Here is a 21,400-nt window from a genome sequence, read left to right as displayed (position 1 = left end):
CTCTTCCTCTTCTTTTGTGTAGGTTTTGTTTCTTTTTTTCTGTGACCAGAACAACGTAAAACTTAGTAACCTGGATGAGAATGTTCCATCAGTTGTCATTATGATTTTCTGTTATTTTCTATTTTTTTTTTCTTCTTTAAGAAAAGAAACCACGGAGGTATGCCCACTTTAAGTCCTGGCTTACCATAACATGTGCTAAAGTCTGGTATAAAAAGGAAGCATCTAATTCTCAAACCCTAGTTATGTGCATAATTCAATCTCAAGACAGAACAGGACTTCATGGATACAATACTGATTTGTTGCACAGAATCCTACCTTTCTCCAAAGATGAACCAAGAGAGACCTTTCTACTTCTGTTTTACTAGCTAGTAACAACTAGTTCCCCTGTTGGTTTTTTGACCACTGCTATATATCATATGGATCTAAATTGAAATGTTGTTACTCTGAAAGAAAGCAGACAGCATTAATGCCAAATATCTCAGTCAGAGAATTAAACCGGACAAAGAAGCCTGTAAATAAGTATAGCTTATTCATTTATGTTAAAAATATTTGCCTAGAACTGCTTTCAGCTTCAATTGTTCATGAAAAATTCTATTCAGACAATTATGGGGAAAGTATAAATAAATACTTAACTGCTCTGTGTTTCCATTGTAACCCAGTTAAAACAACATCAGTATTATTGAATGATACATTTGTTTGGCAGCCATTGTAATGTCATTCCCTCCTTTTTAGACACTTCAAGAAGCCATGCGCAACAGAGTGAGATTTTGCAAGACATACAAAACCCCTTCAGGATTTGGTTTTGAACAAGCAGATGTATGATTTTTTTTTTTTTTTTTGGGGCTGTCCAATGATACCAGAGCATCAGTAGTTTATATGTCTGTAGTCTCTGTTGATGAAATATTTGCTGATGATCCTGTTGGAGATACGAATACTTGTCTGGATCAAAAATTGTCTTTTGTGGAAACAGCTTAATATAAATTACACTCCATGGTTTCTGCCCTCTTAAAGAGCCTGATCTCATCTTACATACATAAGATTTGCAAAGGAATGTTTACAAAGAAATCGGGAAATAGTACAAAAAGGAAAGAGAGTTGTCAGAGCAAAAAGGAACAAGACTTAACTCAGATTGGACAAACAAAGAATCCAAAATTTTCAAATACTTTAAAAAGCACTGTTAAAAAGATTGCAAAGTGTCCATCTGCTCGCAACTTATCAACTGAAGAAGAGGAAAGTAATAGAGACTTTTCACTTTCTCCAACATTCAGTTACAGAGTTGCTATTGCCAATGGACTGCAAAAGCACATTTTTGTGACAAACAGTAATAATGAAGATATAGTTCAAGATCTGTCTTCAAATGATAGTTCATATTCTGAGTCGTTAAGCGAAGTAAAAAGTAATAGCAAGAAAAACGAATACTTATCACACACCATGCCTGTGAGACGCAACAGAAAAAGCTTAAGCAGCCTTGCACCATCTGATGGAAGTTCTGATGGAGAACGCACTTTACACACACTGAAGCTGGGAGCTTTACGAAAACTAAGGAAATGGAAGAAGAGCCAAGAATGTGTCTCATCAGACTCAGAACTAAGTACATGGAAGAAAACATGGGGCTTAAGAAGTAAATCTCTAGACAGAACTGGCCGTCACCAGAAATCAAATACTCTTGAACCTGGCTTTAGTTCAACAGGTTGTATTAGTCAAACCCATGATGTTATGGAAATGATCTTTAAAGAGCTTCAGGGAATAAGTCAAATTGAAACAGAACTCTCTGAATTAAGAGGGCATGTTAATGCTCTGAAACAATCAATTGATGAAATTTCTAGTAGTGTAGAAGTTGTACAAAATGAAATTGAACAATTGCGAACTGGATTTGTCCAGTCCAGAAGAGAAACTCGGGACATACACGACTACATTAAGCAGATAGGCCATCCAGGAAACAAAGCAAGTCTTAGGTTTCTAAATGTGCCTGAAGAGAGGCTTGAAAAAACTGAAAGCATAGTTTACAAAATATTAATAGATAAAATGGGTTTCTCAGAGGCACAAAGCACTATTAAAATTGAGTTTGCCCAAAGACTGGGGCAGCAAAGAGACTGTCCAAATGCAAAGCCAAGGCCTATTCTTGTTTACTTTGAGTCATCACAGCAAAGAGATTTGATTTTAAAAAAGTCTTATAAACTTAAGGGAACTGGCATTGGAATTTCTACAGATATATTTTCCCATGACGTAAAAGACAAAAAAGAAAGAGGACTACCTTCCTCTCAGACATATGAGAGTATGGATATGAAGCTTTTAACTGTGGAGACAAAAACTAAAATGCATGACTGGGAGTCACCTGACAGTGATAAAGACTTGGAATCAGATATAAATAAGAACAGGTATGCAAAGATATCTAAATCAGCACTTCAAATAAAAACAAGCACTGCAAAGGGGAGTACTGAGTCCCCAGATACTAAAGACCTTAATGGAACTGCTGACAATAGCACCTTTTCAAACAGAAGGAATTACGGCAATCAGTCACCAGAATTTGACAACATGGAAAAACAATCGAAGACCTATTATTCAGACATGACTCCTCTATGGCATTTACAGAATGACTTTGCAACACCAAAACTTAGCCGTTCAGAGTCAGATTTCTCAAAATTGTGTCAGTCTTACTCTGAGGATTTTTCAGAAAATCAGTATTTTAGCAGAACAAACGGCAATTCACTATTGTCTTCCTCCGATCGAGAGCTTTGGCAACGAAGGCAAGATGATTCTACAAACTGGTATGGCAGTTCCCAGGGACAGACTTTTGTCCAAGATGTGCAGCAGTATCCAGAGCAAAATGAAGCAGAGAACACAGAAACCGTTGACAGTGGAGTAAGCAACGGAATAATATGTGCATCTGGAGACAGAAGCCACTATAGTGATTCTCAGCTTTCTTTACATGATGATCTTTCCCCATGGAAAGACTGGAATCAGTTGGAACAGGGGGCAGATTTGGGCCTAGACTCATCCACACAGGAAATTTTTGTGTATGATATGAGCAGCCCTTCAGATCAACAGACGGATTTTGGAAAGTGCCAAAGTTCTGACCTCCAGTATGATACTGAAAGCTACGATTTTACCCTTGATGGTACTTCTCCATCGTGTCTAGGCCTTGATAGTGAATCACAATGTCAGTGGACTGGTCAATATGATGATTATCAGGAAACAAATTCTATCTCCCCATATCAGAATCAAAACAGATTGCCCATGATGTACCGAAGTCAGAGTGAACTACCAAGTGACGACTCAGAAGAAACGGCCCCTAAGTCGTGGCATAGCCGATTAAGCATAGATCTTTCTGATAAGACTTTCAGCTTTCCTAAATTTGGATCTACACTTCAACGTGCTAAGTCAGCTTTAGAAGTAGTCTGGAATAAAAGTACACAAAGTTTAAGTGGGTATGAAGACAGTGGATCATCTTTTATGGGAAGGTTTAGAACTTTATCTCAGTCTACTGCAAATGAATCAAGTACAACACTAGATTCTGATGTTTATGCTGAGCCTTATTGCTACAAAGCAGAGTATGAGGAAGACTTGATCGAACCACCTGGTGAGAATGAAACAGACTATGTAGAAGTAATGGAACAAGTCCTTGCTAAACTAGAAAATAGAACTAATAGTAGTGAAACTAGTGAGCAGGTCCAAGAATACGAACTGGGGCAGCCTTCGTATGAGACTCCATATGCAATACTACCAGAGGAGCAATATGACACACAGTTTGGCAGTGTGGTCAGCGAAGAGGTATTGGAAGTTGAAAGTGACACGGCTGCTGACATAGAAGTAAGGGAAGATGAAAATCAGAATGTCCCAGAGATGCTTACAGAAACTCCAAAGAAAAAAAGAATACGACCATCATTTAAAGAAGCTGCTTTAAAAGCATACAAGAAACAAATGAATGATTTGGAAGAGAAGATCCTTGCTGGAGGTAATAGTATTTTAATAATGTCTTTTAAGTAAAACATTGTTCTTACTAGAGTTGGACATTAATTTCTGTATGGTACCTGAACCCGCTTCCATTGAATTTGGTGACAAAAATTCTGCTTATGTCTGATTTTGTTAATAGGGTGAAATAGTCCCATGGAAGTCAAAAGGCTAAAATTTTACAAATTTGTTCTGAAGGAATTTTCTGAGTATATTTAGTCAAACATGTTTATAAGCAATTGTGTTGCTTTGGATTTCAGTAACTTGAAAATTGAATTTCACAAGATTTAAATCCTATGAAAAGAACTAAACAGTTCACCGTTCTAGTTTTTCTTATAGCTTTATAAACATATTCACAGGAGTAATCCAGAGTATCCAGATATTGCAGTGCTTCCTTTAACAGTTTTCAAGGCATGGTTGGTTCTATATTTGTCCTGATAAGCAGTGTTCTGCATCCTGTATGCAACCTATAACTTGTTATGTACTTGTGAGTGTGCAAGTCTAAACTGATTTTAATTCTGTCCTTAGTTGTACTCCCAGTAAGCCCTCAAACAAGTAGTCAGTCCCCAAAAAAGGGAAGAGAAGGGTGTGAAAGAGAAAAGAAGGGTAAATGGTTGCATCCATCTATGGAGAGGTGGTAGAAAGGAACTTAACTCACAGAGGGTGTTGACACAGATTTATTCATGATCTTTATCTTCTGTGTTAACAGACTTCAAAGCAGACAGTCATATACATAACTTTAATGTCTCTAGTATTACACAAATATGGTGATTTTCAATATTAATGTACACTGGAATGCTAATGTTATAATATTGCATGTGCATTTAATTGGGAGCACATAATTACTGTAGCAAGCCAGATGGTAATTGTCACCTTGACTGAATCTTTGCTTTCTTTAGCTGCCTTGAAAAAATAATCATCTGATACATTCATTTTAAAGTTGAAGAATTGTGCCTTTAGCCAAGGATTGTATTTAGTAGTAATAAGCATCCAAAGCTTGAGCTACTATAAAGTTTCTTTTGTACATGGACAACTACTTTTACAATAAACATATAGTCAAGTTGAAAGTATGTTACACAAGCTATTAAACATTGCTAGTATGAAAGTTTATTTTAAAGTCTATTTTTACATTTAAATAATGACACTAGATTGTAATTTTGCAGATATTTTTCTACAGTACTGTGTTAGACACTGCATGGTGTATGTATGAAGAAAGAGCTACCAATAGCTAGTATTTTCATGACTTTTTCATTATTTTATGAAGCATGGTGGGGGAACCACAGTCATTTTACCTAGTCATTGTTGTACAATAGGAATATAAAGATCTGAGGACCTAATTAAAGAAAGCATGCAGGGAAGATGCAAAATAGTGAAACCCAAATTGGTTCCACTATTTAAAGTCTGTATGTTTGTATACGTTATTAATAACATAGGCTGTTAGAAAATGAGAACTAACTTTGATGTTACATCTCATGCGATCAGTTCTGTGCATTAAAGGTATTTGTTTTTCCTTTAACCCAGCAGGTGAAAGACCTCTTTCAGTCTCTTAGTGAATTAATTCTGAATTAATTCTTCTGAAGCATTTCTTATACTATATTTACAGAGAAGCCAACTTACCCCAAGGCCAGTTTATGAAAATATGTTAATGGGTGTAGTCTGTGGGGCATAAAGTGTCTGCATGGGTATAAGATGTCATACTAGGACCTCCATTTTTGTTTCCACTGAAATAGAAGAGAAGGGAATACAGCAAGAGGTTAAAGGGAATTTACAGATTAACTGCTACGACAACACTATTTCTCAGATTATTCTGAAAACAGTATGCATTGACTCGTGAGTAGCAGTTCTGTTTTCTCTTCACACTCTATTTTCCACACCAACAGCGAGGACGTGTTTCCATCAGGGATTCTGCCTCAGCGGTCATTAACTGGTTTATTACAAATGTATCTTCAGGTCCTGTAGCATACCTGGCAATACTTATTAACATGAAAGACTGTTTAGTCTTTCATGTTTTATATTTAATGGATGAATGTGATATTTTACCTCTTAATGTCTGCAGAACACCTAACAATTCTTCAGTATTTAAAACTTTCAAAATGTATTTCCTAGCTGGTGTAGTCTACTAAATGAATACTTACCTGAAAAACTACTGCTGAGTGACATGCAGTATTATTGCAGACAAATCTTTCTTGATTTTACTTTCAGTGAGCTGGATGACTGATATTGCAGTCTATTCACAGATAATGGAATCCACAGGTGGAATCTTTGTCCTTGGAGATATTCAAAAGTCATCTGGACATGGTCCTGGGCAATCTGCTCTAGGTGACCCTGCTTGAGCAGGTTTGTTAGACAAGATGGCCCCCAGAGGTCCCTTCTAGCCTCTACTGTTCTGTGACAAGGAAATACTTTTTTTTAGTACTTTGTATGCAGCCTTTGAAGAAGGACGTCTTCTTAATGTCAGTTTGTCCTCTAAGACAAAACATGTTTAACTTCTGTTTATTACTTGAATTGCACAGCAATTTTGATTTAGTATAGGAAACAACATTTTGTAAATCAGTTCTTAAAGGAGTTCTCCAAAACACACAAATGTACAGTTTGTAGCCTCTCAGTTTTCACAACCTGCCCCCTCTTCTTCACGTGTGGATTCATGCATGTCCAGAGAATACTTAATTTATCATTTAAACAAATAGTAGTTTGGGGTATTATAGCTTCCTTTTAATATTTGCAGGAGCAGTAATAACTTTAAAGAAAAGTGACTAATAGCTGATCTAGGGTTTATGTTACTTTTATGAATGTTTTGGGATTTTTTTACTCTCTTATCCCTATTCACAGTCACCTTCTGATTTCTTATTTGCAGATGGAAAAGTACTAGTTGCAGAACGAGTTCCTTGAATTAATCTTCATTATATAACCAAAGCATTAACCTATTGTTTAATGAATTTTTTCATCTCTCCATGGAACCAGGAGCAGGTAGACAGCAATCTAGCCAACCAGAGATATGGCCAGATAACACAGTAGTGTTATTTCTCCAATTTAGTACAAAAGAAATGTTTAGAATGCTATTATTTTCGTTCTAGTAACACATGAGGTAAGGTCATTGAACCTTTGGTACATAAATAATTTATTACTGCACAAGAACCCCATCGGATAGTCCTATTCTCTGTCTCTAGCTGGAGAGAAAAAATACACTATGGGCTGATTGCTTATGTATTATTTATTACAATGTGTTTTTGGAGACATATGGGAGTGAAAGTAATAAGGTATATGGATGAGAGGAGACGTGAGCAGTACGTGAGTAATCCTCAGATTTAAAGTTCTGTAAGGACATAGAGGCATTGTGATGATGCATGTATAGTAATGGAAGGATTGATGGCTTTTTAGAAAAAGATCGGAGAAATGCTAGCCAGTGGTTTGTTTCTTTGTACGCTGTAATCAAAAATAACTGTTACCCTTTTATTTATTGTTCCAGTCCTCGCCTGTTATTTTCTAGCTTTCTTTTTCTCTAATGGCTTTGTTCATTCCATCTCTATCTTGTTATCTTTTACAGGTGCCTTAGAATAAGCATCATTCTCCCTCCTGATGAAACTATCACTCTGGATAAGCTTCCAGAGTTGCATGCGCTCTTCTGAGTTGCTTTTAACGATAACATAGACTCTTTCTATGAATGGTAGTTTATGAGCAATAGCTTCTTGATCTAGTTGATGAAGATCTTACTGATCATTTGGTGAGTTGTCAGATTTTAAACAGCCTTTGGTCTGAATTTTCTGCCACAGAGTAACCTGTAGACTGTTCATGGTGTCAAGATGGGTGAACTCATCTTACTCTATAAATACGTACAGTGGCAAGTCAGACTACAGGGGCAGGGATGGGAGTTGCCTCTTCAACATGTGAATAAAAGTGGGTTTTCTATTGTTTTATAGGAAGGATTTGTATTACGTTTAGTGGTGTCTGACTGAAGAACAGAACTTAGAGATCAGGATCAATACAGCTTTATTTTGTATATGCCTGAAGGAGGAGATGTGATGCTAACATTTGAAACTAAAGGAACCAGTAATGTATTACTGCACTCCCCTTGCAGTGTGGTCATTTGGTTCCACATTAAGAAAAGCTGTCATCAAAATAAGTATATCACTAATGCATATTTCAAACTGTCTATTCAAACTACAATCTTTTGAAACAAGCACATATTTTCTCATTTTGACAGCTTTTCTGGCCTTTTTATAATAACTATTTGCTGGAACTGCCTGAGTCAGCTGTATTTTCCCAAAGAGTATAGGCTCTAGAGGTTAATCTAACCTTGTCTTGTGGTACTCAGGGTTTTGTTTCCTTTATGTCTTACCCCCATCATGTTTGTTTTTAATACGCTTGTGTAGGTGCAGAGTTACTAGTAACTAATAACTATAGTTAATAGTATTGTACCAGTTTTATTATGTGAATATAAGTCTTGGATTTGGACTTGAAAAGATCAGTGCTGTGGCCCAGATGAAAATCAATTGATCTGGTATTGTTTAGTAAATGAATCGGTCATTTTATAGCCATTCAGGTGGAAACAGGATAAATAAAGCCATTACCTTGGTCACAGCAACTGCATGTTGGTTGGTGGTGACCGTAATGGGGAAATAAGAAGCCTGTTAGAAGATAAATTGCTTTTAAATATTAAAGAGTTCTCCTACACTCAATCTACATTAGCTGTGTTGGGAAGTGGGCTTTAGGAAAGGACCACTGTTTGTAGAAAGAGAAATGAATAGTAGACGTATATCCTATCTTATTTCTTAATTGCTTGAGGTAACTATGTTGACTGATTAAAATATTGTGAATTGTGTTTGGGTTTGCAGGTTTTTTTCCTTAAAAATAAAGTTCCTTCTCAGGCTGCTGATGCAGATTGGGTAAGGGAAGGATGTCTAGTCAGATGGCAGAATTCTAGTTTAGCGTGTAAAATAGTACAGCAATTAATAAAAATAGAACATGTCTATTTGCATGTATTATGCCAAACTGAGCTGCTAATTCCTTCATTGACCAGTAGTAACAGCTAATGCCAGTCAGTCTTGTTCATACCACAGTATAAAAGGGGTTGTTGATAATGGTCATCTTTTCCCCTTTTTAATCAGTCTGCCATTGTCATAACAAAACTAACAGTTTGTCGTCTTGGAGGTATTCTTTGAAATCTGTAAGACCCCTCTGTTGTCATTACCACCTCATTTCTTCAAGTATTGTGTTGTTAAAAAATTAAATACAAATTTAAGTTTATACTTATCCTTTAGTGAATAATGGTGTCGTGGCACTATTGAAGGCTTAGGCATAATTAAAGCTAAACAAGCTGTCTTGAGCTAATGCAGCTTTAAGTTGATACAGTTTTGACATACTTTATATGGCTTTAGGTGTACTTCACTGTAAACACTCGCCAGAAGCCCCCACTGGAAGGCTTGAAGCAGAGTGGTGGCTACACTTTGTTTCCTTTGAGTTTAGCATCACCTTGTACAAAATAATGAAACTTTTTTTGTCGTGATCTCTTTGAGATGCTTTTCCTTCACTGAACCCAATGGCATTTCTCATCTTTCTAACCTCAGGCATAGTGTAATGGGGAAAAAAAAAAGGTAATGAGTGAGTATACTGCAATTAGTCTTTGCATCATTGTGAAAGAACAGCCCAGACAGGAACACTTTTAATTAATAAAAGCTAACAGCAATACCAAGCCCCAAAATTTTCTGTTCTGTTTCAAAATATTGAAACCACAGTAATCAGTGATACAAGGTTTTGTTTGTATTCTGCCATATCCCTAATAGATTTTTTTTTTTTAACCTGGAGTGACAAAAGACTTCATTAATATAAGGGCTGATTGTGTATGCTGTGTGGCTGATACAGTTGATCTGCAATGTTTTAAAAAAATAAATATATATTCACCTAATGTATGAGGTATAGAGAGCTGGATTTGGGGACATAATACTTTTCAATAGAAGTTGATTCATCTATTGCTCGTCTCTTCATATGTAAATAATGTAAACAGATAGATTACAGAGATTTTTCATCAGTGTAAATTCCCTTCCATATTCACGTCAGAAGACGGTGGCAATGGAACAGATGTATTGTATAAACAGGCTGGGGAAGTAATGGATAGCCTCCCTATATACTTGAACAGATGTGTGGTACTGAGGAAACAAGATTTATTGCAAGTTAAGGAATCTATTTTGGTGCTGCATTGGGGATGACAATGAACTACAGAATTTAATAATCCAGTTTTTCCAACTGTCTTTTTTTTTCTTTCCTAACTTCATGTTTGTGCCTGCCTTTTGGTCAGGTAAACAAAACGATGGCTATCTTTAACTTCTTTTTCTTTTTTTGTGGGATAAGAAGCTGAAGCGGGGAGAAACTAAATACATTTTCAGATGATGTGCACAGGAATTGATAAAGACAATATATTCCTGCACTCAACCTGCTTAGCTAAAATTCTAGAAAATCCTTTTCCCTATATATATATGTGCACTCTGGAAATCTTCCAGTAATATTACAGGAAGTAAAACAGCATTCTAAAGAATTATTAACAACTCTATGAATTCAGTCAAGATGTTGCAGATGAACCAGTATATAATGATTTGACTGAGTATCTCTTGCATATGCTTGCTTCATGCACACAAGAGTCTACGCAATTTTTTTCTTGCCACTGGTTTCACTCTAGAGTCAGGCCCAAGTCTTTATACCATTCCCTTCCTGCTTCTCTCTGCCCTTTGATGGGGAAAAGGGATATCGGAGATTTAAGACAGTCAATAGCAGTCCGTTCAGCTTGAGATTAATAGAGTTGTAGAAAGGTTGCTTTAGAAAAATTATCTGAGGAAATCTAATCAATTAATGGTAAAGATGATACATCCATCTTTTGTCTGTGAAGAAAGAGGAAGTAGTTACATTCACCACCTACTCTAGAGTTAGGACTTCATGGAGGGATGATCTGCATCAGTTGCTTTGCTGCTACTACATGTTCAGTGCGTCAAAAAAGGGATTCGAGTAGGGAAAATTATACTGGGAGTAGTGATCATAATCTTAGAGACTTTTACCATTCATATAAAAGCAAACCTCTACTAACAAGAAGTTATGTTTTTTTCCAAGATCTGTTAAAAAAATTATTCCAGTTTTAGAAACCTTAAGTGAAAGGATTCTTTAAAAAATGATTTAACGTGTCTTTCAGAAAAGATAATAGTGTTCTTATGGCTGATTGTATTTTAAATCTGTAGTTACAGGCTTCATGTGTATCAGAAAATCTTAGATTGTAATACTGCATCTCTTTGAAAAAAAGGGTACTAACCAAATAAATTGAAGATCAGCAGTTTAATTTAGCATAGTAACTCTTACTGAATCAGTGTGCATTACATCAGGAAAATGTGTGTCACAAATACACTTGTGTAACAGTCTGGGAATCCAAAAAAATTCTATTGTTATCAGATGCCCTTTTGCTGGAATAGCTATACCTACTCTTTAATAATCCAAAAAAAACCCCCAAACCAACCAAAAAAAGAAAAAATCAACACCACCACCACCACCACCACCACCACCACCCCCCCCATCCTTAATCAGTAAGTTTTAGCAGGCATCATCCATATTTTGGCTGTTTAAAAAAAAAAAAAATCAGAACAAACCACCCCAAACCAGTTCTGTTTAGAGAATTACTTCATTTTTTAGTAAAAGTAATTCATTAAAACTGCTAGTTTCCTTCATAAAAGAAGAAAGTCTCTACTACTCTACTCCTTATGAGAACAGGAGACTATTTAACACTATTTTCACTGCCTTTAGAATTAAAGTAGACTGACTAATATTCATGCAATTTGCCTGCCCTTTTTGTGCTTAAACAAATTTAAAATAAATTTGCTAGAGCTAAGAGAAAACCTAAGCGTGCATGTCAGTTCCAAGGACTTATTTATACTGGTTCTGCTATGGAAATGAATGTAAATCAATATTTTATCACCAAGATTAAGAAATATTTTCTATTTTTATTTCTGAAACATTTAAGCCTTTTCTTTAGATCATTGTATTTTAGAAGCAGAAATAACACTGCATCATTTTATAACGCAGCTTCAGGATAAAAGGAATCTTGTTAAAGCAACTGGCTGAAAAAATATGTAGACATGCATTTAAAAAATGTAATGACTCGGAAAACATGAGTTCATAAATACACTCAAATCTTCCTCTGCTGTATTAGGGAAGTAGGGTATTACAACAAAGTGTGAAACTAAAGAGATTCTCTGTTTTGCTGCCAAAGGAAAATTCTGACTACTTTCGTGGGACAGGTGCCAGACTGTTTCTTTATGCACATTTTCCAGGTGATCAGTGGAGCACCTACACGGTTGTGTCTCCCTGGGACTCTAAATAGGAAGAAATATATGAAACCTCTCCAGTTCCTGCTGATGCAAAATGATCGTTGAAACTTTGTCAACCATGAGATTTGCCTCCTTGGTCAGTAGAGCATATTCTTAAGATGGCTTGCATGATCAGAAGTTTTGGTAAACCTGAAAATAAAGACAGGATTGATTGGTATATAAATAATTCTAGCAAAAACCATAGATGCATACATACAGACACCTGCACTTTTCTGTTGTTTAATACATACCATTTTTGTAAGAGAGTTTTCTTCTGCAATTGCCTCATGTAAAAGTCTTATTCACTCCACTGAAAATTTTACTAATTTTCAGATTAAAACCTATGTAAAGAGAGGGTTTTCCAGGTAGCCCATGTCTTCTAATTATGTTGCTGATAGAGCTGTTTAAAAATGTCCTTGATACTATGATAAAGAATATGGTCTATAAAAAGATACAAGTTAACTAGAAAAAAATGAAACCACTGTTGAACACAGAAAAGACTGTGATCTGTTTTCACAAAAGAAGTAGTGGTAAAGAGCAAGCTGCTGACTGATAGGCTAGTAGCTTCTCTGGAGTTGACTACTGAAACTAGTTGGACTTGCTTATGTTCCACTGGAATCTCAGAGATGCGATGTGGCAAAACATCTTTTTGACTCTGATTCTTCTCTGTGAGAAATGAGGTTTCTTGAGTTGGTGAGGTTTCTTCTTAAATCGTTTCTTTAACGGTTGGACTTGATGATCTTAAAGGTCTTTTCCAACCTAAATGATTCTATGGTCGCAGGCGAAACAGCAGCAAGGGATTTGTCAATGCTATCACAGATTCATAAACTATGTATAGCTCTAGGTATCACCGGTGTAATTGCAGCCTCACTAAAGGAATTCTTGTCCATCAGCTGCATATATATCAAGATGGAATAAGGAGAAAGAGACATGATGATCTTACTATCAAATGCAAAATAAACCAGGAGTGAAGAATATGTATAAAATGGATGAGTAAGAACTAGAGCAGTTTTTAATCTTAACCTGTAGGTCTTCCTGCTCCATTTAGCTCAAACAGGATAGAGCTGATGCTTCTCTGCATCCATGAGGCAGGGAAGATACTGCAAGTAGTGGCATTTTGTTTGGGAACTTTAAAAGGCATGTTGGTTGAAATTTTCTTTTATAAAAAAACAAAAGCAGAGGACAAGGAGACATGCCTTTTCCTATTAACTATAAAAAGGGACTGTGGAATTCAGAAGGATTTATGCATGTCCTATCAGGTAGAAAAAGTCCAATAGAACCAAAAGTCATGCTTTGAATTCCAGTGTACCAGTCTATAGCCCTTAACATCTGTGCGTCTCTTTGGTGTTTATGCATAATTATTCCAACTTATTACTTTCAAGCAGAGCTGAAACAAACAGTGTGTAATTTGATTTGGTTTCTACCTATAGCATAAAAGCTAACAGTGGGGAAAATAACTATCTTTTTAGTGTTTTGTTGAGAAGGTCAGTCTCTTTACTTTCATGACAATTATCTTGAGACTTTTTTGAGTTGCTTCAGTTAGAAAAAGGTAATTATATTACAGAACAAAATGTGCTGAGCTTTATAGTATTTGCCACATGAATGCTACTTGTATAATTTGTAATTGTGAGTGAGCATATGTTCTTGCCTTTTTTTGACATCTAATATGTAACTAACATCATTAGCCATGGAGGAAAAAAAAAGTATTACTCTGTTATACTCTTTAATGCATTTGAAGTACTGTCACCACCTCCCTCCTTAGTTTTATCTCTCAATAAGACAAAATAAACCAAATCTTTTCAGTCTGTCTTCACAGATTTTTTTAATGAATCTCTGCTTATTCTGGCTTTTGTCATCCTCTTTCTATTCAATTTGTTTAGTTTTAGTGTGATTCCAAAAATTGGAAAGACAACTTCAGCTGAAGTTAACAGGTGCCCATAGAGCTGAGTCATCTCTGTCTCACTTATGACACATACTAATACTTTCCAGAATTACAGTAGTGTTTTTTGCACTAATATTACATCAACAATGCTTTCAATTTCAAATATGCTCTATGCCTTGTACTGCTATCTAATAACTTTTTTGGTCATTTTTCATTTTTTCTTCCAAACATAGAACTAGTTTTTACAGGAGTAGTGTCAAGGCAGTGAAGTGAATTCAGTAATATGTGAAGAACATTTTGAATTCTAACTCCATCCTTTCAAGTACTTGCAACCCATTCCAGATTGGTGTCTTCTACAGACTCTGTGAAATTCTGTTCATCCAGCTTCCTGAGAACATTGGCTGAAATTGACCTGTATGATATTGGTTGATACCACACATGATACTTCGGCCAAAAGAATTACTCCCAAATACCACAATACAACTGTACACTATTTTCTACCAATTTCACCTTTACTGTATTTATCTTGCTTACATAGGGAATGTCATGAAAAACAATTTTCAAAAGTCATATTAGCATTGTGGTATTTCAAGTCTTTTCCTTCTCTCATATCAGTTAAGCCAGTTTGCTTATCAACAGAAGAAAATCTGATTTCTTTGTCTTATCTCAGTAAGCAACTCTGGCTGATGTCATCTTTTTATTCTGTATGTGATTATACTTTGGTTCATTTTTTCTTCCACTACTGTAAGTCTTGAAATTATTCTGACTTATCTGAATTTTTTAGCCTCCTAATTTGATTTTTTTTTAAAGATAATTTTTAAAGTGTTTGAGATTATTTTAGATAGTTCCTTAAATCTTAGCTAGGAAGTGGATACAACTCCACAGGAGAAGAAACAACTTCATACCAACAGGAACTATGAACATCGTAGCCTGTGAAATACATGACTGTTTCCCAGACATTATGTTCTGCTCCTTTGTTCTTGATCCTGGGTGTATATATTGTTCTTGGTCTCTAACAGTAGGATATTTATATGACTTTCGGGTTTGCCACCATTAGCATTTTATTTTACAACAGGGATGCACTTTTGAAGCAAATTTCTCAGTCTTCCCAATTCACCACATTTGGTTTGACCACTGGAATGTCTGAGTGTGATATAATGTCTGAGATATTTCACCGATGGTTGCTCTCCAAGATCACACCTGATGTGCTTAGCAACTAATGGGCTTTCAGCCCATAGGGCCAAAAATAGAACTGGTATGAAGTAAATGCCCATGAAACATTTGTGGTGTGGTGTGTGAACACTTGGGTCTTCAGCCCCAACGACTTTGACCTTCTGATCTGCTCTTATGGCACTGAGCTATTTGCTATTGCATGCATACTCTTTGACCAAGACGGTCAGCTGCTTGCTCCGATGTCCCAGGCAGCCGTTTAACAGTCCTGCCCTACTGTCACTTCTGTCTATGCTGTTACCACAAACCAACTCACATGTGTCAGTGAAATCCTCATGTTCAGTGTCAGAAGCACCAAGGAACATGCTTTAGTTTGAGTCCTGAGGGACTACTCTCACAGGTGATGTCAAACCAAGTGGCTGTTTGCTTGGATTTCTTTGGAAGAAACACAATGGAACTTCAGCTTGCAAGCTTGCAAGTAAGACTTCAGCTTGCAATGGGACTTCAGCTTGCAAGCATGGTCTTACTTGCAGTCTACAGTCCAAGTCAAATATTTTGTGGCGATGTTGGCTGTGTGATATGGAGACTTGAAATAAGCAATTATCTGTTTGCTTTCATAGGCTATAATTAATTACTTGGTTCCATTTACTGTTATTTGTATCAGAAGAGCTAAAATATGCCTCTTTATCCTTTATGGATAATGTATGCTTTACCATTCTGATGTGTGCTGGGGTTGGAATAGAGTGCTTAAAATGCGCTCTGCATTTTGCTGCCTACCATCGCTTTGATAAGCCAGAGACTGTCAAGAAAGCCTGGTCTTCGAGAGGACTGTAGTTTTTTGTGACCATCAAAAATTAAGAAGCACTAGTATTATACCGCATTCCGTAATCAAATAGGTCTCTTGATAGTCAATAATTTATTCTTTTAGAGGCAAGTTTCAGAAGTTGGTAGAAGTATCTAGTAGCTGTTGAAAGACATTAGAAAACAAGAGCCATTAGAAGTCTAATGGGACTCAATTTCTAAACACCAGAGATGTTTTTAAAGCATGTCTTCTTGTTTCAGATTTGCCAGCCCGTTTATTAATAAAGACACAAATGCAGTTTTTATCTGCACCAAGCTGACCTCCTGTTTTGGCTCTCAATGTATCCGCTAGTAATTTTTCTACATCACTGCTAGTAAAGTGCTAGCAGCAATTCTTCTATTTCTCCTGTCAACCAAGCTTTATTCAAGTTTGACCTTCCCTTTGTCAGACAAGCATCACTCATCTCTTATGACGTGCTAGCTTTAATATTATCTTTCAAGCGTTATACAGTATATCTTCCTAGAATATGCTTCAGCAACGCAACATGCTCTAGGCTTACATACTGTAATATTCTGTTCTGCAGTGATAATATTAGCTTCTGGGTACAGCATTAATTATTTTAGCATGGCTTAATTGGTGTTATTATTTTGGACAGACAATCTACTACTTTAATGTCTTGCTTTTATTTGACCCTGGGTTTTGTCCTTTATTTCCCTTTCTTAGCAATACATACTAATTAGAATTGTCCAGCTCAGACTACAAGCTGTTTCTGACTATGGGCACCTTACACACGTTATTTCCATGGAACAGCTGTATTGTTATCTAATTCCAGCAAGTATTATGTCTAAAGGGTTTGCTTCCAGGAATGACGTAATTATCAGTCAGTTTGACGTTCTTGCAACCATTTTGCAGAATTAAAGATTAAAATGGAACTTTGAGAGAATAATGAACTTAGAATCTTTTTCCAATTTGGTGTTATACAATCATGTACACTTATGAGAGTGGAAAATCAAGGTAGTATACATAATACCATTTTAATCCTAGGCTTTCCTAACAGTTTAGATTTTTACAACATTATTACAGTTCTTGTGCTATGGTGGGGGGGGTGGTGAACCAAATTTTTGCAGTCATTAAAGAAAGAGAAGTGTATTGGGATGATGCTCTGCTGCTCAGAAAGATGCAACAGTGAAATAATGACACAAGGCTTGAAGGATGCTTATGACCAGGGGTGGGGGGGAAATCTTCTGAACCTCTTTGATATCTTTGCTAACTGATGAGACTATTGTCCAGTTGTATTTCTGATGTTATCATAAACAACAAAAGCAAACGTCTGTCTTCACTTCTGTATCTTCCTTGCTAGTTTATCTTTTATGCTGGAAGAATCTGCCTTTTCAGCATCCTCTAGATATTTTTTTTTTCTAGGAAGTTTGGGTATAGAAACTAGTTATCTTGTATGATGAAATCCTGTGTTGTGTGGTAAGTTACAGGTGGCAACATCGCTATTAAAAATGGATAAATCAGACCACGTGTTAATTTGAAAACAGTTGATAACAGTGTAAAATTCAACTTTTATAAGATCTATTAGTTTTCAGGCTGAGTTTGAATAGTAATTATGCAGTGTTAATAAACACTTGTTGGAAATTTTACTTAGCCTTCTCAAAACCTTTAAACTGGTATGTGGACAGAAAATAACTTGGGGGCTTATTGGAGGGGGCTGAAAGAATGCCAAATAAGCCTCCCTCGCTCCCCCTCCTTGCTCCCTCCCCCCGTCCGGGGACTAACTTACCTCAGTGGATACTTGTGAACCATTTGCAACAGAAGCCAGGATTTACTGGGTATGTTGAATGTTATACAGCCTTTTAACATCGGGAACTTCTTATTAACGGAACCTTAAAGACTAATTTTAACTAGTGGATTTTTTAAATTTCTTGTTTACCTAAAGGTTTATGTCTGTTTATGGGAGGCTTAGGGAGTGGTAGTAAAGAAGGAGGATTAGAGATAAGTGGTAAAGAATGGTATGCAGCTGGAGAGAACTTTCTAGTTAAGCAGGAGCATTTGAAAATCTGGCTTGCTAAATATTGCTTCAGGTTGTCTTCTCCTTCTAAAGTTTTTGTGTTCTATCATCGACTCAAGAATTCTGCATAGAAAATGAGCTTATCTGGAGAAATGTGATATGATAGCTGATCATCATGCTTTCCTTGCTGTAATTAATGCTACCTTTTCTTCTTCTTTGTATTAGTTGTTATAACTATATAAATTGAAATGAACAGAAACCTTGTACCACTACAGTATCCTTAACTAAGTTAAAACAGTTTTTTCCTCTTTTTACCAGATACCTACTTAAATATAATTGAGTTTGAAACTATCAGACTGCCTAAAAAAAAAGGAGGGGGGGAGTTTTCCTAAGGAGAAACAAACTAATTGAAATAAAATACGAAGTATCCCATAGGGTTAACTAAATGAACCAGCGTTTACACTGTTCTTAGTACATTCATAACTTTTTTAGAGTAGTTGTTTGCCATAGAATGTGTGGATGACAGAAATTAGTTATATGAAGATAAGCTCTTTTAAGTAAATCATTGTCATTCAGCAGTATAATCTGAGATGTCTGGCCTTGTATCCCTGATTTGAAAATACATTCAGTGGTCTCTTACATAATCACAGTTCATTTTTTATCTACATCAAGGGATGTTGCTGTCTCTTCTGGTAGCCTAATGACTACCAAAGTGAATTGCTTGGTGACTGTACGCTTCCTGATTTGGTGCTCTCATGCACACAGAGAACAATTCCAGCGTTCAGATTATTTCACTCATGGTGAGTTCAGAAGAAGCAATGAACAATGAAGTTTTCAAACTAATTTTGTCTCTGAAGATGCAGTCATTTCTTAAAAAAGAGAGGTGCGCTCAAAGTCTCGTTTTGGGAAATTTGCATCAGTTGTCTGCTTTATGCAATTTCTATTGAGAAAAGGGGCCATTAGACTGGTGCATTTTTTTTGAGTAGCAACTGCAAAGAAAAACAAGTTAAACCAAACATGTAATACCTTTTTTCCCCTTCCTAATTTTTGATTGTCGCTCTCCTTCCTAAATTTAGGCAAAATTAGGTTCCAGTAAAGGAAGTGTAGTGCAATTAGATGAAACTGGCTGAAACCCAAGAGAGGTAAAGAAAATTTGATATGTCCGTCTCTCATGATCTGAAATACAAAATTCCATTTAATGTGGAAGACCAGTCTCAGCAATTTTGTATTTTTTAATACAACGTTCTAAACAACTGAATTAAACACATAAGTCACGTGATTCTTTAGGCAGCTGGTAGCAAAGTACCTGCAAACTATTTAAAAGTTGCATTTCACATAAATAATACTGAGATTTATTATGTACCTTTAAATGACAGTATTACAAATATTGTTATGATTAGATATTCTAGAAAGAAGGTGTAGGTTGCATGAACAGATTATGGTGAGGCTTCTTACCTTACAGTGTCCTGCCTAAAACTTCCCTCAGTCTCCAAATTTCTCTTCACCTTTTGGACTCGGCCTTTTTTACAAGTTTGAGAATGAATTCAGTCTCATTCTCTCCTACTTAGAGTCCTGTTGGTATACCCTCTCTCGCCTTTCCTCTCATTCACCTGTCCAGATGCTGCTCCAGCACTTTGGTTTTAACTATTCCTTGTATTTCCTTTAGCCTTCATAAAAGCATATCCCACGGCCAGGCCAGCTTACAGTCATCTAGTCACTCCTGGTTCTGCTCTTACCCTGCTTACGAAAATGCTGTAATAATTTTGGAGTGGGAAAGTAGGATCATATGGTCATCCAAATCTTCTTTATATCCTTTGGAGAAAGAGTAGCCAATCGTATCTGATGTTGTCAGACAAATATGTTTCACAAATAATAAAAAAAAAGAAAATGTAAAGACTAAACTCATTTCTATACATCTACTCAGTCAAATAAGGGTAATTTGACAACTAAAACACTACAGCTTAATTTAGTCAAGAATTAATTTCTGAAGCAAAAAAAATTTCTAGTATTTCTGAAGGGAGGGAGGGGAGTTTTGAAGTGAGAATAGTTCAGAATAGTTAATGTCCCAGCAGAAGAAATACCTTAACGGAATTTTTCTAAAACATAAAAATAAAAATTGATATGATGTCTGTTTATATTCAGCAGAAGAACTATGAAAAGAATCAAATCACGGCAAGCAGATATTCTTGGTGCACAGAGATGTACTTACTCTATTTTTACTAAATTGTGGAATTTAGTATTAGTAATAGTTTTAATATTCTGTATAACTCAAAACATACGTTTTCCTTGGGACAATGAACTATAGTTCATTCTTTTAGGCATACTCTTTCTAAAAGGATTGTTCACAATAGCTGTGAAAGAAAACCTAAGATCTGTAGTCAAGCATAAGAAAATGGCAGATTTTGTGGCCTCGCAAAGGAGGAGACACCATTGCATAGTTGGATTTTCGGTGGTTTCAGATTTGGTGTTGTGACATTGCTAATACCAGGTAGCTCAATCCTCTTTAACCTTTTTGAATAATACAAAATCATATATAATCTGACTAGTAAAACATGTTTTGAACAACTTATCTCCAGTTTCTGTTCTGCCTGTTCTTGTGCATGTGCTTTGCTTTGATCACATAAGTAACCTCTAACCTTCCCTGGGTTGTTGGTACTATACTGTATGCACCTTTACATTTGCCAAAATATTTTTCATATATGTGTTTGAATGTGATATTTTCTTGTAGCTAAACTGGTTTAAAAATGAAACGTGGCACATGTTTAAGGTGTAAATGACCATTTTGTAATGTATGTAATGTGGGATATCTCCAGACATCTTAAAAATAGCTGAACTATTTAAAGGCCCTTAGAATGTGTACTCCATTTGGGGAGGAAAAATGGAAAGATCAGTAAGGTGACAATTAAAACAATGCAGTTTCATGTATGCACTGTACTATAAAGTGTCAACCCCCCCCACTCATTGGTGGAATAGTATATAAAAACAATTTTAAATGTACCTGTATTTTAAAATTGACAAGACAATAAAATAAGGGTAGCTTTTCCTGTCGGCAAATATTTTCTGTGTGATAGTAAATGTGAATGCATCACATTTTTGCATTAAACAATTTATGATGATATATATATATATATATATAATATCTTATACTTTCACAATTGTAGTTCTTCTGTTGGCATTTGGGGGGTAATTTCTGTCATTATATGAATAGCTGTGATAGAATAGAATAGTAATATAGTAACAGT

General features: G+C 35.9%; 1 protein-coding gene across 1 annotated transcript in view; it reads left to right on the top strand.

Moving 5' to 3' along the window:
• Positions 1–864: 864 nt before the first annotated feature.
• Positions 865–21,400, top strand: part of UNC13C (unc-13 homolog C) — a 188,083-nt gene continuing 167,547 nt past the window's right edge. Inside the window, exon 1 of the mRNA XM_075506000.1 lies at positions 865–3,955. Coding sequence (XP_075362115.1) covers positions 991–3,955 — 2,965 coding nt within the window. The 5' untranslated portion in view covers positions 865–990. The remainder of the gene's footprint in view (positions 3,956–21,400) is intronic.

Source organism: Mycteria americana, chromosome 6, assembly GCF_035582795.1.
Source record: "Mycteria americana isolate JAX WOST 10 ecotype Jacksonville Zoo and Gardens chromosome 6, USCA_MyAme_1.0, whole genome shotgun sequence".
Taxonomy (NCBI): Eukaryota; Metazoa; Chordata; class Aves; order Ciconiiformes; family Ciconiidae; genus Mycteria; species Mycteria americana.
This window is presented reverse-complemented; position numbering and strand designations above follow the sequence as displayed.